This window comes from Rhinichthys klamathensis, unplaced genomic scaffold (genome assembly GCF_029890125.1).
Source record: "Rhinichthys klamathensis goyatoka isolate OS25496 unplaced genomic scaffold, OSU_Roscu_1.1 h1tg000082l_1, whole genome shotgun sequence".
In the NCBI taxonomy this organism is placed as follows: domain Eukaryota; kingdom Metazoa; phylum Chordata; class Actinopteri; order Cypriniformes; family Leuciscidae; genus Rhinichthys; species Rhinichthys klamathensis.
The window spans coordinates 547,371-559,573 of NW_026606624.1; the positions used below are offsets into that span (position 1 = coordinate 547,371).

At 39.8% G+C, this 12,203-nt stretch overlaps 1 protein-coding gene across 4 annotated transcripts in view; it reads left to right on the forward strand.

The window, feature by feature from the left end:
* arhgef10la (Rho guanine nucleotide exchange factor (GEF) 10-like a) overlaps positions 1 to 10,901 on the forward strand; it is a 153,035-nt gene extending 142,134 nt beyond the window's left edge. For 2 of the 4 annotated variants that reach the window (XM_056251368.1, XM_056251370.1), the window contains exons 25-27: positions 3,695 to 3,866; positions 8,760 to 8,882; positions 9,984 to 10,901. In XM_056251368.1, coding sequence (XP_056107343.1) covers positions 3,695 to 3,866; positions 8,760 to 8,882; positions 9,984 to 10,519 — 831 coding nt within the window. In that variant the 3' untranslated portion in view covers positions 10,520 to 10,901. The remainder of the gene's footprint in view (positions 1 to 3,694; positions 3,867 to 8,759; positions 8,883 to 9,983) is intronic. The other 2 variants (XM_056251369.1, XM_056251371.1) reach the window with 1 other exon arrangement.
* The last annotated feature ends 1,302 nt before the right edge of the window (positions 10,902 to 12,203 follow it).

The following is a 12,203-nucleotide window of genomic DNA, read 5'->3' on the forward strand; positions in this document are numbered from 1 at the left end:
TAAATGCGAAAAAACTGTTTGCAGTTTTGCGAAATATTCCTTTTTCGAATTGCCTGAAAAACCACCTCATGTGAGCGTAAAAACTTTTTTGCGATATATGGGAGTTTTTGCTAAATTTATGTGTTTCCATTGGGCGTATTTTCAATGCACAATTTCAATTTGCACAATGAAGGGTCATGAAACGCAGCTATTGACCTGCACCATATCTAAGCATGATCTTATTAAATACGGGGGAAAATATGAAAATGTCCTCCAACTCTCTAAACATTTCATATATGCTAGAATGTCTTCAAAAGCAAGGTTTTCACTCTCTCATGCCACCTTGAGTGGCTGAATGCTCATTGTTCTGATTTTCAAACCACCTGAGTGTGAGGGAGTCCTTGCAGATGTACTGCATTGAGAATAAAAGGGGATACTAAAAACGAGATACATTTGCAACAGACCCTTTGTCATTATATTTCAATTTTCTCTTTGTGAGGTAATGGAGAAGTGAAAGCAAATGAGAGGAAAAAGGAGATGAGGTTTTTTAACTGCTTGTTTTTGTCATGCCTTATTGAGTTCTGTACCAAACTGTGTTCCAATCTTTTCTGCTTGTTGATTCTCATTGGTCGCGGGTTCTCCAGTCCACCTTTTAACACATTAGTAAAGCTATGTGACTACAGTCTGAAATGAATTAGCATTATTATGAGGGTAATATTAATGTCATGTTTATACTTCCCAGGTAAGGACGTAGGTCAAACATCTCAACTGCAACCTAGATCAGGAGGTTACACCTTTCTGTTAGGCCGGGAATACACTGTGCAATTTCAGCAAGGTTACCAACTCACACTGTACGAGTAAATCGCATGCGATGTAAACTCACAATTTATGTGCTCACACAATACGATCCGATCGTCGAGCTGCGACTTAACTGCTCACACTATGCATGTGAAATATGTGCGATAACCCCCGTGCCGGTTGCGTCAATAGACCATGAAATCCTGTATCCAGAGATATTGTCAAAAGCATCGGCTAGATATCAATTTAGCATTTCCAATTGATTTATTAAATTCTGGCATGTCAGAAATTCTTCCGACCATCCGATTGCCAGTCGGAAGAGGTTAATCGCCTCTCGTTTAGGCTTTACACAGCATTATTATAGTTTATTATAGCTGTGCACAGAATTTGGTACAATTTCAGTGTGCATTTTATATTAAAGATAATATGGCATGTATCACCCCTTTGGAATGAGTATTTGCTGAATTCCCACTGAATAAATGTAACTCAAATGCATAATGGGTCTTCAGAATTCAAACGAAAATGTTCCAGTTTTGACAGTTTAGCAAAATATTTGGAAAGACAATTTGCAAAATCCATAAAAATGTCTTGCACAATTTTAAATGTCAGAAATGTCATAATGACCATTTTATATGTGAACATAAGATTTTAGTGACTCGTTTCAAGATTCTTAAAATGCTGTATCATTTGACGTCTTGTCAAAAAGGTTTTCCATGATCACAATTATGTCTTTGCCTAAATCAATTCATGCATTGAGTTAGTTGGGTGACTACAGGTAATGCGGACAACTAGTAAAGTGGGTCACTCAAGTTTTTACATTTAAAGGGATAGTAGACCCAAATATGAAAAGTGTTATCTTTTACTCACTCTCATGGCATTCCAAACCTGTAAGATTTCTTCTGAGAAACACAAAAAAAAGATATTTGACATTTGTATTCCCTCTGAAGAAAAAAAACTCACACAGGTTTAGAATGACATGAGGGTTTGTAAATGATAATAATAATAATAATAATTCATCACATTTATATAGCGCTTTTCTGGACACTCAAAGCGCTTCACATAGAAGGGGGAATCCCCTCAACCACCACCAATGTGCAGCATCCACCTGGATGATGCGACGGCAGCCATATTGCGCCAGAACGATCACCACACACCAGCTTACTGGTGGAGAGGAGACAGAGTGATGAAGCCAATTGGTATATATATATATGGGGATTATTAGGAGGCCATGATGGACAGAGGCCACTGGGCAAATTTGGCCAGGATGCCGGGGTTACACCCCTACTCGTTTCGAAAGACATCCTGGGATCTTTTGTGACCACAGAGAGTCAGGACCTCGGTTTAACGTCTCATCCGAAGGACGGTGCTCTTTGACAGTATAGTGTCCCCGTCACTATACTGGGGCGTTAGTACCCACACAGACCACAGGGTGAGCGCCCCCTGCTGGCCTCACTAACACCTCTTCCAGCAGCAACCTGGTTTTCTCAGAAGGTCTCCCATCCAGGTACTAACCAGACTCAGCCCTGCTTAGCTTCAGTGGGCAGCCAGTCTTGGGCTACAGGGTGATATGGCTGCTGGCCAATGATGATAGAGTTTCATTTTGGGTTGAACTATGCCTTTAATATTTTTTCTTTTTTCCTCTCAATAGTGTAGCGGAGGCTATAAAAGTTTGATGTGAGAAATGTGGCATGCTGTTCCACTTGACCTGTATCGATATGAACAGGGTTCTCAAGTCTCACGCATTGGCCGTGAGACACACGCAATTCAACCAGTTCACACGCTCACATGCCATACCGTGTATTTCTCACGCTGAAAAGGCAATGCCAACCAAGTTGTCCTGCAAGCTTTATATATAACGTTGTATACGAGGCGCAGGCACACAAAGTGAAGTTTCCTGCCGCCAGCACGTATCTCTCGGCCAGATTGCGTTCGTTAGGCAACATAGACACGCGCGAACACACAGAAGTTGACGCAACATTCTCGGCCACCGTACGTTCGTTACTAGGTAACCAACAACATCGCGCAAACGCGTCGTGATGGAGAAGGGAAGAAAGCTCGTCTAAGATTTTTAGGCTAGAACATTTAATATATAGCCCATCGTATACATTATTATTGATGCAGTCAAAAACTCTACAACTACTTTGCAACCAGGCCAGAAGCTTTGGCTCAGTTTGGCTAGCTTACATTACCTGAAACTATAAGGGAAATGTTAGTGGGTATGGGAAGGAATGAAAATGTATTTCTTCATTTTATTTTAAATTATATATTATACTGTATTAATAGTCTTTCTAGTTACATTAAGGCTACATGTATTAAAGTTGAGTGCTCTGGGTAATATTTTATATCCTGTCAAAACATACATTAATAATTGTCATTGCATTTGTATTTTTCAAAGATGTCAGGGAAAAAGCTAAAGATATTTGTGTACACACACACACACACACACACGCACACACACACACACACACACACACACACACACACCTTAATACTCTAATATGTCCATTTGTTCACAATGTCCCACCACACAATAAATCATTATACCATTTCGACACATTCAAAATGCAAAAAGATTTGTTTTTCCAAACTGTTTGGAGCAATTTGTTATATTTTTGTAATTTTTGTATATTTGTAATTTTGAAATATACCATTAAAGAGTAGGCTATATTTGATGTGATGAATTGCTCTGTCATTTATCAGATTTACCAATTGTTATAATTTCAATTTGTGCTGGTTAATTATGAACAATGGGTAAAATTGGGGGGCAGGGCTGGGCGGGGGCGGGGCTCCATTGGGGCTCCTCCCTTAACCGAATGGGATCTCACTCCAAGCTTTTGATAAAACTTGAGAACCCTGTATGAAGTTAGTTAATTCCAATCTCTCTATTGTAGTCTCATTGTCCTCCGTTCTGTCGTAGAGATTTGAGGTCCATCAGGACCCGATGGTGAGCGTGGCCCACATGGTACGAGCCGGAGGGGGCGTATGGATGGCCTTTTCAGAAGGTTCCTCTATACGCTTGTTCCATACGGAAACGCTGGAACACTTGCAGGAGATCAACATTTCCACACCCTCGTCATTTTACAACCCCAGTGAGTATCTCTCCTTTGACCCTGTGAATCTCCATTCATTTGAATATAGACATTTTTGTATGCCTTCACATGCTTGATCCGTGCTTGTTTCCATCTTTTCTTTGAACCGCTCTTCTAGTGATAAAAAGGTAATAACGGAGAAGTTCTTTTTGGAATGGTTCCTGTAGGCTGGCTCTCCAGGGATTGACCGTGAATAAGTAGCTAACTTAAGACCCCGCAGAGCAGTAATGGAGCTGTGGGGTTACAGGCAGGGAAAGTCACAATGGCACAGACAAAGCTTTCCATTTGAAATGTTGCCATGGCAACGCTCTTCTCATGACATCAGCAGCCGTGGCATGTTGGTAACGTGCCAGCGTTTTGCCATTGTGCCTTTTTTTTGTGCAGCTGGCCTTAAATTCTTCTACATTCACTTTTTTTTTTTTTTTTTTTTTACCTCTGAATACTCACCTTTAGCTGTCTTAATCTCCCTTGGATCCACTTAAATCTTAAAATGACCAAATTCTTTTTACTTCATCCCTCCTTTACTGTTAGATGAGATGTATATAAGGCAAAGCCTTCTGTGAAAGGTAGTACATGTAAACATTCATAATAAGCAAAGGCACCAAAAAGTGTAGTTTATAATATATTGTTTACATGTCCACGCAGCAAACTGTCGCTTCAATTCAATTCCAAGCCACACATCAGGCTATATAAAGAGAAAATCTGCAGCATCGCTCCAGTAGCTCGCAGAATCCTCCGGAGCAGAATAACTCCTTTCAGACGGTCTAATAATGTTTGATTTCACTTGAATGCGATCGTCCGCGTTTAGCCACGATTCTCCGGTTGTCACAGACAATTGCGATCAAGTGGAATACAAAGAAGGAGAACAAATAAAACCAAAGTGCTGTTGCAGACTTGAGGAACTGGCCAGAGCAGAGCTTTTTTTACAAAAATATATACCTCAGGTTTTTTCGTCAAAGACTGAGAACATCAAACCTTCGGATCAAAGTTACTGCTGTATTTCAGAAGACACGTGAAGGAGAAAAGGCGAGTATTGTGGCGAAGATGTCTGCGAAGGTCCTGCAACCCTGAGGCTGTTGTCAAACCTGCGCAGCTAGCTGTGTTTAAATATGTAGTTCATGTTAGGTGAGGTAACGCTACGATTATGTGTTATATCGGGGGGTTTACAGTCCACGGAGCACAAAAGTGAAAATAAGCTTTGGCAGAAGCTTTCTTCCCCCTTTTTTACCCTAGGCCCACAGAGCATCCCATTGGTTTTCCTGAATATGCTAATCCGCACACATCACACATAGGAGGACTGATAGAGTTATTACAGATCAATGGTCTGCTAATCCCACAGGTTTGCTTGCAAGTGATGGCTGATGAATTAATTATTGTCTTAAAGCAACCGATTATTCTGCAGTTTCTCATCAGCTAGAAAACGATAAGCAAGCCAGACATCTCTTTAACACACTGAGGCTGAATCCTTCCTCTTTAATAATAGCTGGAAAAGTCAGATCCTTGGGGAAAGTTGATATTATACAGAAGAGAATCTTTACATTTTTATAATAATATATAATATAATTATAATAATAAAATAATACATATTTAATTTTATATTTAAACTCCGCTTAAATTAATATTGTAGTTAGTTATTTTGTAAATTATTTTGTATAATAATAATACCATCATAAATAAGTGAACTGCAGTGTAAAAATCCTAAATAATTTCTATATTAAACATGCAGCTTTTATTACCTCATATCAATTGAACGTCAACATGAAATATTAAAATGAAATCAAATGCTTTGAAAAGAAATTGAAAATTGAGACTACATAAAATCTTGAAATTAACTTCAGTTAATTGAAAATAACTGTTATGACCAGTTATCTAAGACTTACACTTTCCCATATATTCAGATGACAACAAAGGTTCAACTTGTTAACATTAGTTAATGCATTCTGTGTCATGAACTAACAATTATTTACATTCAATTCATTCATTTTTACAGCATTTATTAATATAGGTTAATGTTTATTTATAAATATTCTATTGTTAATTCATCTTTGATTACAATACAATAATATTATACAACTTGAAATGTGAACATATTTGAATATATGTAGAAATTAACATTAATCAAGATTAATCAAATAAATGCTGAGATTGTTCATTCATGTTAGCTGTTTCACTACCTAATGTTAACGGATTCACTTAAAATCTCGTTGATTATGATGCAGAAAAAGTTCTAGTACACATTATGCATCAACTACAAGGACATCTAATAAAATATGCAATATGCATTTTTTTTCCCCAAACCTCAGCATCTTATGTTTTCAGCATTCATGAATTCATATGCATTACTGTACAACAGCAGATTTATTTGACAATATATTATCAAGGTGATCCCTCTTGCACAGAAACAGAATGTATAATAGGTGAATGTTCTGCAGAACTGGACAGCTGACATTTCTAAGAATGAGCTCTTCCTAATGCAATCCATTCGCTAATGTTTTTTCATGACCTTCAGTGATTTCCTGGTGACTAACTACCATACTGAAAATGCTTCATTTACACATTAGTCAAAGAGTTCTATGGCAAACTACAGACAGCATGCTGTGAAAATTAATCAATTAGCCACTTGCCGTTCATTCATGCAAAGCGAGCCATCGTCTATACTTGCTGAAGACTCTGCTGTGCTATTCTTCTTTGATTTAATTATACTCTGGTTGCTTTCTGGTTTCTGAAGTCCCAAGGTCAGGGATTTTTGGTATTGTGAATAAAGTCGTTAAAATGTTCCATGTTGCTTTTTGTCTAAACAACAGCAATCTAAATGTTGTCATACCTGCACACTGCTATAATTGACCAGTTCAATAAACCTGATGAGAGCATAACGGTGTGCTGTTTTTTTCACAGTTTTTTTCACAGGGTCTCCACAGAAACGATGATTGTTGATATAAAAGCAGAAAAGTGTTATTTATTTGTTTAAAATTCAATTCACATTTATTTGTATGGTGCTTTTCACTATGCATATAATTTCAAAGCAGCTTTACAGAAAAATGCATGTTTCTACATTACAATTTAAAGTAATCTGGTATCAGAGGGGACTGTTAAAGTGTCTGTCAAAAATGTAAAGTTCTAAGATAATACAAATCATGCAGTTGTAACAGTTTGACTCTTTGTTTATTTTGGTTTAGTCCTGTTCAGTTTTCCCGCTCCTCATTATCCCTCAGTTAATTCACCTGTGTCTAGCTTATTATCTTCATCCATGTCACCTGTCTCCTATTCATTATTGTCATCAGTCTCTGTATTTAGTTTCCCTCAGTTCATTCAGTCTTTGTCCATTCTCGTTAATGTATAGTGTGTGTTGTGGTTCCTGAGTTTTGTTTATTAAATCCTGTTTCCCTGATCATCCTCGTCTTCTCATTCTTCCTACCACCACGTAACGTAACAGAAGAACAGACCAAAAGATGGACTTGGCTGGCCATGACCTGACTGACTACCTCATCAAGATCTTGATTGAGAGAGGTCTCCGCATCACCATCACCCCAGTGATGGCTCGAGCCATCTTCGCCATGCCATCCATCCTCATCCAGGATCATGCGCCAGAGCCCGCTGATCCTGCGCCTGAGACCGCTGATCCTGCGCCTGAGACCGCTGATCCTGCGCCTGAGCCCGCTGATCCTGCGCCTGAGACCGCTGATCCTGCGCCTGAGCCCGCTGATCCTGCGCCTGAGACCGCTGGTCCTGCGCCTGAGACCTTCCCACCAGAGACCGTCCAGCCAGAGACCTCTTCGCCGCTGGTTCTGTCCAGCACCAAGCCCTCTTCGCCGCTGGTTCCGTCCAGCACCAAGCCCTCTTCGCCGCTGGTTCCGTCCGGCCCAGAGCAATCACCGCTGGTTCCGTCCAGCCCTGCCGAGCCTGCGCCTCACGTCAGCCACGCCGAGCCTGCGCTTCATGTCAGCCCTACAGAGCCTGCGCTGGTCCACGTCATGTCTGCCCAGCCAGAGACTGTCCACGTCACGTCTACAGTCTCGTTTGCCCAGCCAGAGACTGTCCACGTCCCGTCTGCCCAGCCTGTCGTAGTCCCAGAGCCTGTCCCTAATCCGGTTACTCACCCCAAGTATTTTTTTTGGGGGGGGGGCCATATGTCTCCCCCCCCCCCCACCCCATTGATGTTATACGGCGCGAGGACGCGCCTTTTTGGGAGGGGGCGTTCTGTAACAGTTTGACTCTTTGTTTCCCCCTGTTCTTAGTATTTTGGTTTAGTCCTGTTCAGTTTTCCCGCTCCTCATTATCCATCATGTATTCATTTAGTCAGAAACAATCATCTCATTAAAGCAATTATTACCAGGTTGTGATCATAATGATTACAATATATATAGTAAATTTGGCAGTGGCGTATATTGATTCAGAGTTTGGGTCATCTGAAGTCCTCGCAGGAGTTGGAGTCATCTCTTCACAGGTGTCGGGTCATCTGAAGTCTTCGTAATGATCCAAACTGGAGCTGGCGTACTCTCTAGTTACCTCGGGATGGACATCCCGAGATAAAACAGAAAAGCAAATGGAAAATAATTAGAGTAGCTGCTGTTCATAACATTAAGTAAATATAATCATGTGCATTTGATCTGATATTACTAGATTACAAGGATATGAGGTACATTATGTGAATGCTCAGCTAAAGAAATGTGTCTTTAATAGAAATTTAACCTGGGAGAAGGGAGTCTGATCCTCTAACATTATCAGGAAGGCTATACCAGAGTTTAGGAGCCAAATGCGAAAACGCTTTAAAAAAAATCTTTAGTTTAGTTTGTTCTTTTCAAAGTTGGCTAAAAATAGTATCATACTACATAGATATAAAGAAGTAATGATGGTGATACTTTTTTTTTCTTCTTCTTTTTTGTTCTTCTGAAGGTCAAAGGAGCATGAGAGTTACCAGCCTGCTGATTTGCCAGGGGCTGCTATGGGTGGGAACTGCCCAGGGCATTATCATCACCCTGCCTGTGCCCAAGCTGGAGGGCATCCCCAAAATTACAGGTACACAGATGGGGGCTCCTCATAAAACATAACTTGTCTTTAGTTCTTTTGGAAAGTCTCCTCTGCGGTAACAGGACAATTACATAATGATTTAAATAGTTAGCCCTTTGTTAAAAGAATAGTTAACCCCAAAATGTAACTACTGTCATTATTTACTCGAAACCATGTTGTTCCAAACCTGTATGGTTTTTCCTGTGGAACACAAAAATATAATTTTGTCTTTACAAAGGTATGTCAGTTCATTGTGAAGCTCCTAAAAGACTTCAAATGTCTTGTGAGCAAATATTTAATATGCAACCTGACATGACACACACATAAGTGTTGTATTTGATAAGAGCTGAAGCAGGAAGATTGCCATGAATAAATACGATTTGGGTCGATAAGATTTTATGTAATGTTTTTGGAAGAAGTCTCTTGTGCTCATCGAAGCTGCATTTATTTGATCAAAAATACAGCAAAAACAGTATTACAGTTTGAAATACCCATTTTCTATTTTATTACAAAATGTAATTTTTCCCTGTGATGTAAAACTTAATTTTCCGTATCATTACTCCAGGCTTCCGTGTCACATGATCCTTAAGAAATCATTCTAATTTGCTGCTCAAGAAACATTTATTTTTATTGTCAAATTTGTGCTGCTTAATAGTTGTGCTGATGATTATTATTATTTTTTAAAGATTTATTGATGAATAGAAAGTTCAAAATAACAGTATTTATTTGAAATATTTTGTCTTATTGTCACTTTTGATCAATTTAATACAGCTGAATATTTTTATTTATTAGAAAACAGCAGTAAACGGCAGTGTAATTTAAAAGTCAATGGACTACCTTTATGAGGTTTTTTTTTCTTTGTTTTTAATTATTATTTTTGGAGCAAGACATCTGGGGCATATAAATCTTCAAAATTATATCTTTTGTGTTCCGCAGAAGAAGAAAAAACTATCTAGGGGATGGGAACAAGCAAAGATTAGTATAATGACCAATTTTCTGAACTATTCCTTTAAGTCAAAGTCCTTTCTGTATGTAATATGCATTTAAATGTGTAATAATAGAAATCAAATTTAAAGCCGTCTGAGCTCTGTGTGTTTTACTGTGGCACAGGTAAGGGGATGATATCCCTTAATGCACACTGTGGGCCTGTGGATTTCTTAGTTGCCCTTTCCAGCACTTTATCTCCTGATCTTCTGAAGCGGGATTCTATGGTGGAAGGGCATGATTCGGCCTGTGGGGTGGAGGATCGGAGTGACTCGTCGTCTCAGGAATCTCTCCAGCAGCCCAGTGTTTCCGCCCATGTGGAGGGCAAAGGGAAGGGGCGGGGCTTGTTGCTACAGTACCGCCTCCGCTCAACCTCAGGGTTGCCCGGGCGACCGTTAACCGCACGAGGGGACGAAGCCTCAGACTCGTCTTTGGAATCTCTGGAACACAGCATGGAAGATGGCTCTATTTACGAACTCAGCGACGATCCAGACATGTGGGTCAGGGGTCGGCCCTGCGAGAGGGAAGGGGTGAGGAGGGACAGGGTAACCTCGGTGGCGGTCATCTCAGGCGGGAAGGGCTTCCGTCGACTGAAGGAGGGTTCGATGGCGGCCACCACAGAAAGCATGCTTATGATCTGGCAGCTTCCTCTCGCTGTTTGAGTTGAAATTATGTTTAAGGAATAGTGAAATTTAAATGTTGTCATCATTTACTCGCCCTCATGTCATTCTACACCTGCATGTTTTATTGTACTGAGATGTACTGGAGACTCCTTTAAATGCAATTACAATAAATGGAAACGGAAACAGAAGATTTAAAAAAAAAATCATTAAATATGGCCGTACGACTTATTCTTTTAAGTCATACTGTATATCTGTGTGATAAGCACTAAAGACTTAATTTATTGCTCATTTTTCTCTCAAGTGCATCAGTGTAACTGGATCATTGAGTCAGTGGCTATGTTTACATGCACACCTTTTGTTTCAATCGGACTGAATTCATTCCGATTGATGAATCCGAACGCAGTGTTTACGTGAACACTTAATAAAGTGATCAGGTTGATGTCACAAGCTTTAAATCGGAATTGATTTTTTTTTTTACATGCGCACACTGTAGTTTCCCGCTGTTTGCGCATAATAACTATTCTCCTACATTGATTCTTTATTAAACGGCAAACTTAATATCCGTCTCTGGTCATAATTTGGAGACAATGAGTATATGAACCGTTGTGCCGTGCTGCTTATATGTCTGTGGTCTGTGGATGAGAATCCGAAACAAGGACTGGTGGGACATTGTCCGACACCACTTCACCGACGCTGAGTGAAAGGAGAATTTTAGAATGGCGGGACTCTCATTTATATCACACTTTATTTAACAGGAATAACAGCTCGTCCTAACAGTCCTTTCAGTTCAGGTTTACAATCCGATCAAGCGTTTACATGTCCTCTCGATCGGATTAGAAAAGGAATAAACTATCCTTTTAATCGGATCGAAATTTCATTCGGATCGAGCTCAGTCGGATCGGTTAAGGTGTAGGCTTTTCAGTCCGATTGAGCCGTCAATCAGATTACTAAAGGATTATTTGGTTGCATGTAAACGTAGCCAGTGAGTTGACCTTGAAAACTGATTCTTGAACAAGTCATCCAGACCGATTTTGTGTACTGGCTCACCTGATTCATTTAAAGAAATCTGACTCAAAAGAAGAGTGGTTTACAAATCAGACATCACTAGGGATGGATGCCAAGATATTTGGTGAAGAATGGTGTAAGTTTTGATCTGTTTCTTCACACAAAGCTATCTGCGCTCCATTTTTGTGTGCTTTATTGTCATTTTGGAGCCTTCCAGCTCCAGTCCTCATTCATTTTTATAATACTGAAAAATGGTAACCAGGATAGTCGGAGTGAACAATGTAATTTGAGTTTGGAAAGACATGAGGATGAGTAAATGAAATATTTTTTCACTGGGCATGTGTGGTACAAAATGTGAGGCTCGCAACTCTACTGTTCACTATTCCAGAAAAAGAATGTCTCCTATATTAATTGATCTTGTGATTTTGTGAAATCCAGGTCCTCCGATGAAAATTATCGCACGACTCAGAGGCGCATGATAAATTGTCAGTTAATTCTCTCTGTCAATACATAGGAGGTGTTTTACTTACCGGTAGAGAATGCTGATCCATGTATTAAATCTCATTCCACCATAATCATGGCATAAACTATTCAGACAGAACATTTCCTTGAGGGCCTGAGTCTGGTCGACCTTTAGTGAATCATGTTCTTTGGAGTTAACCACGCCACAGAGCTGCTTGGGAATTTTATTCCCCCGCATCTGAAGAAATCATATCAG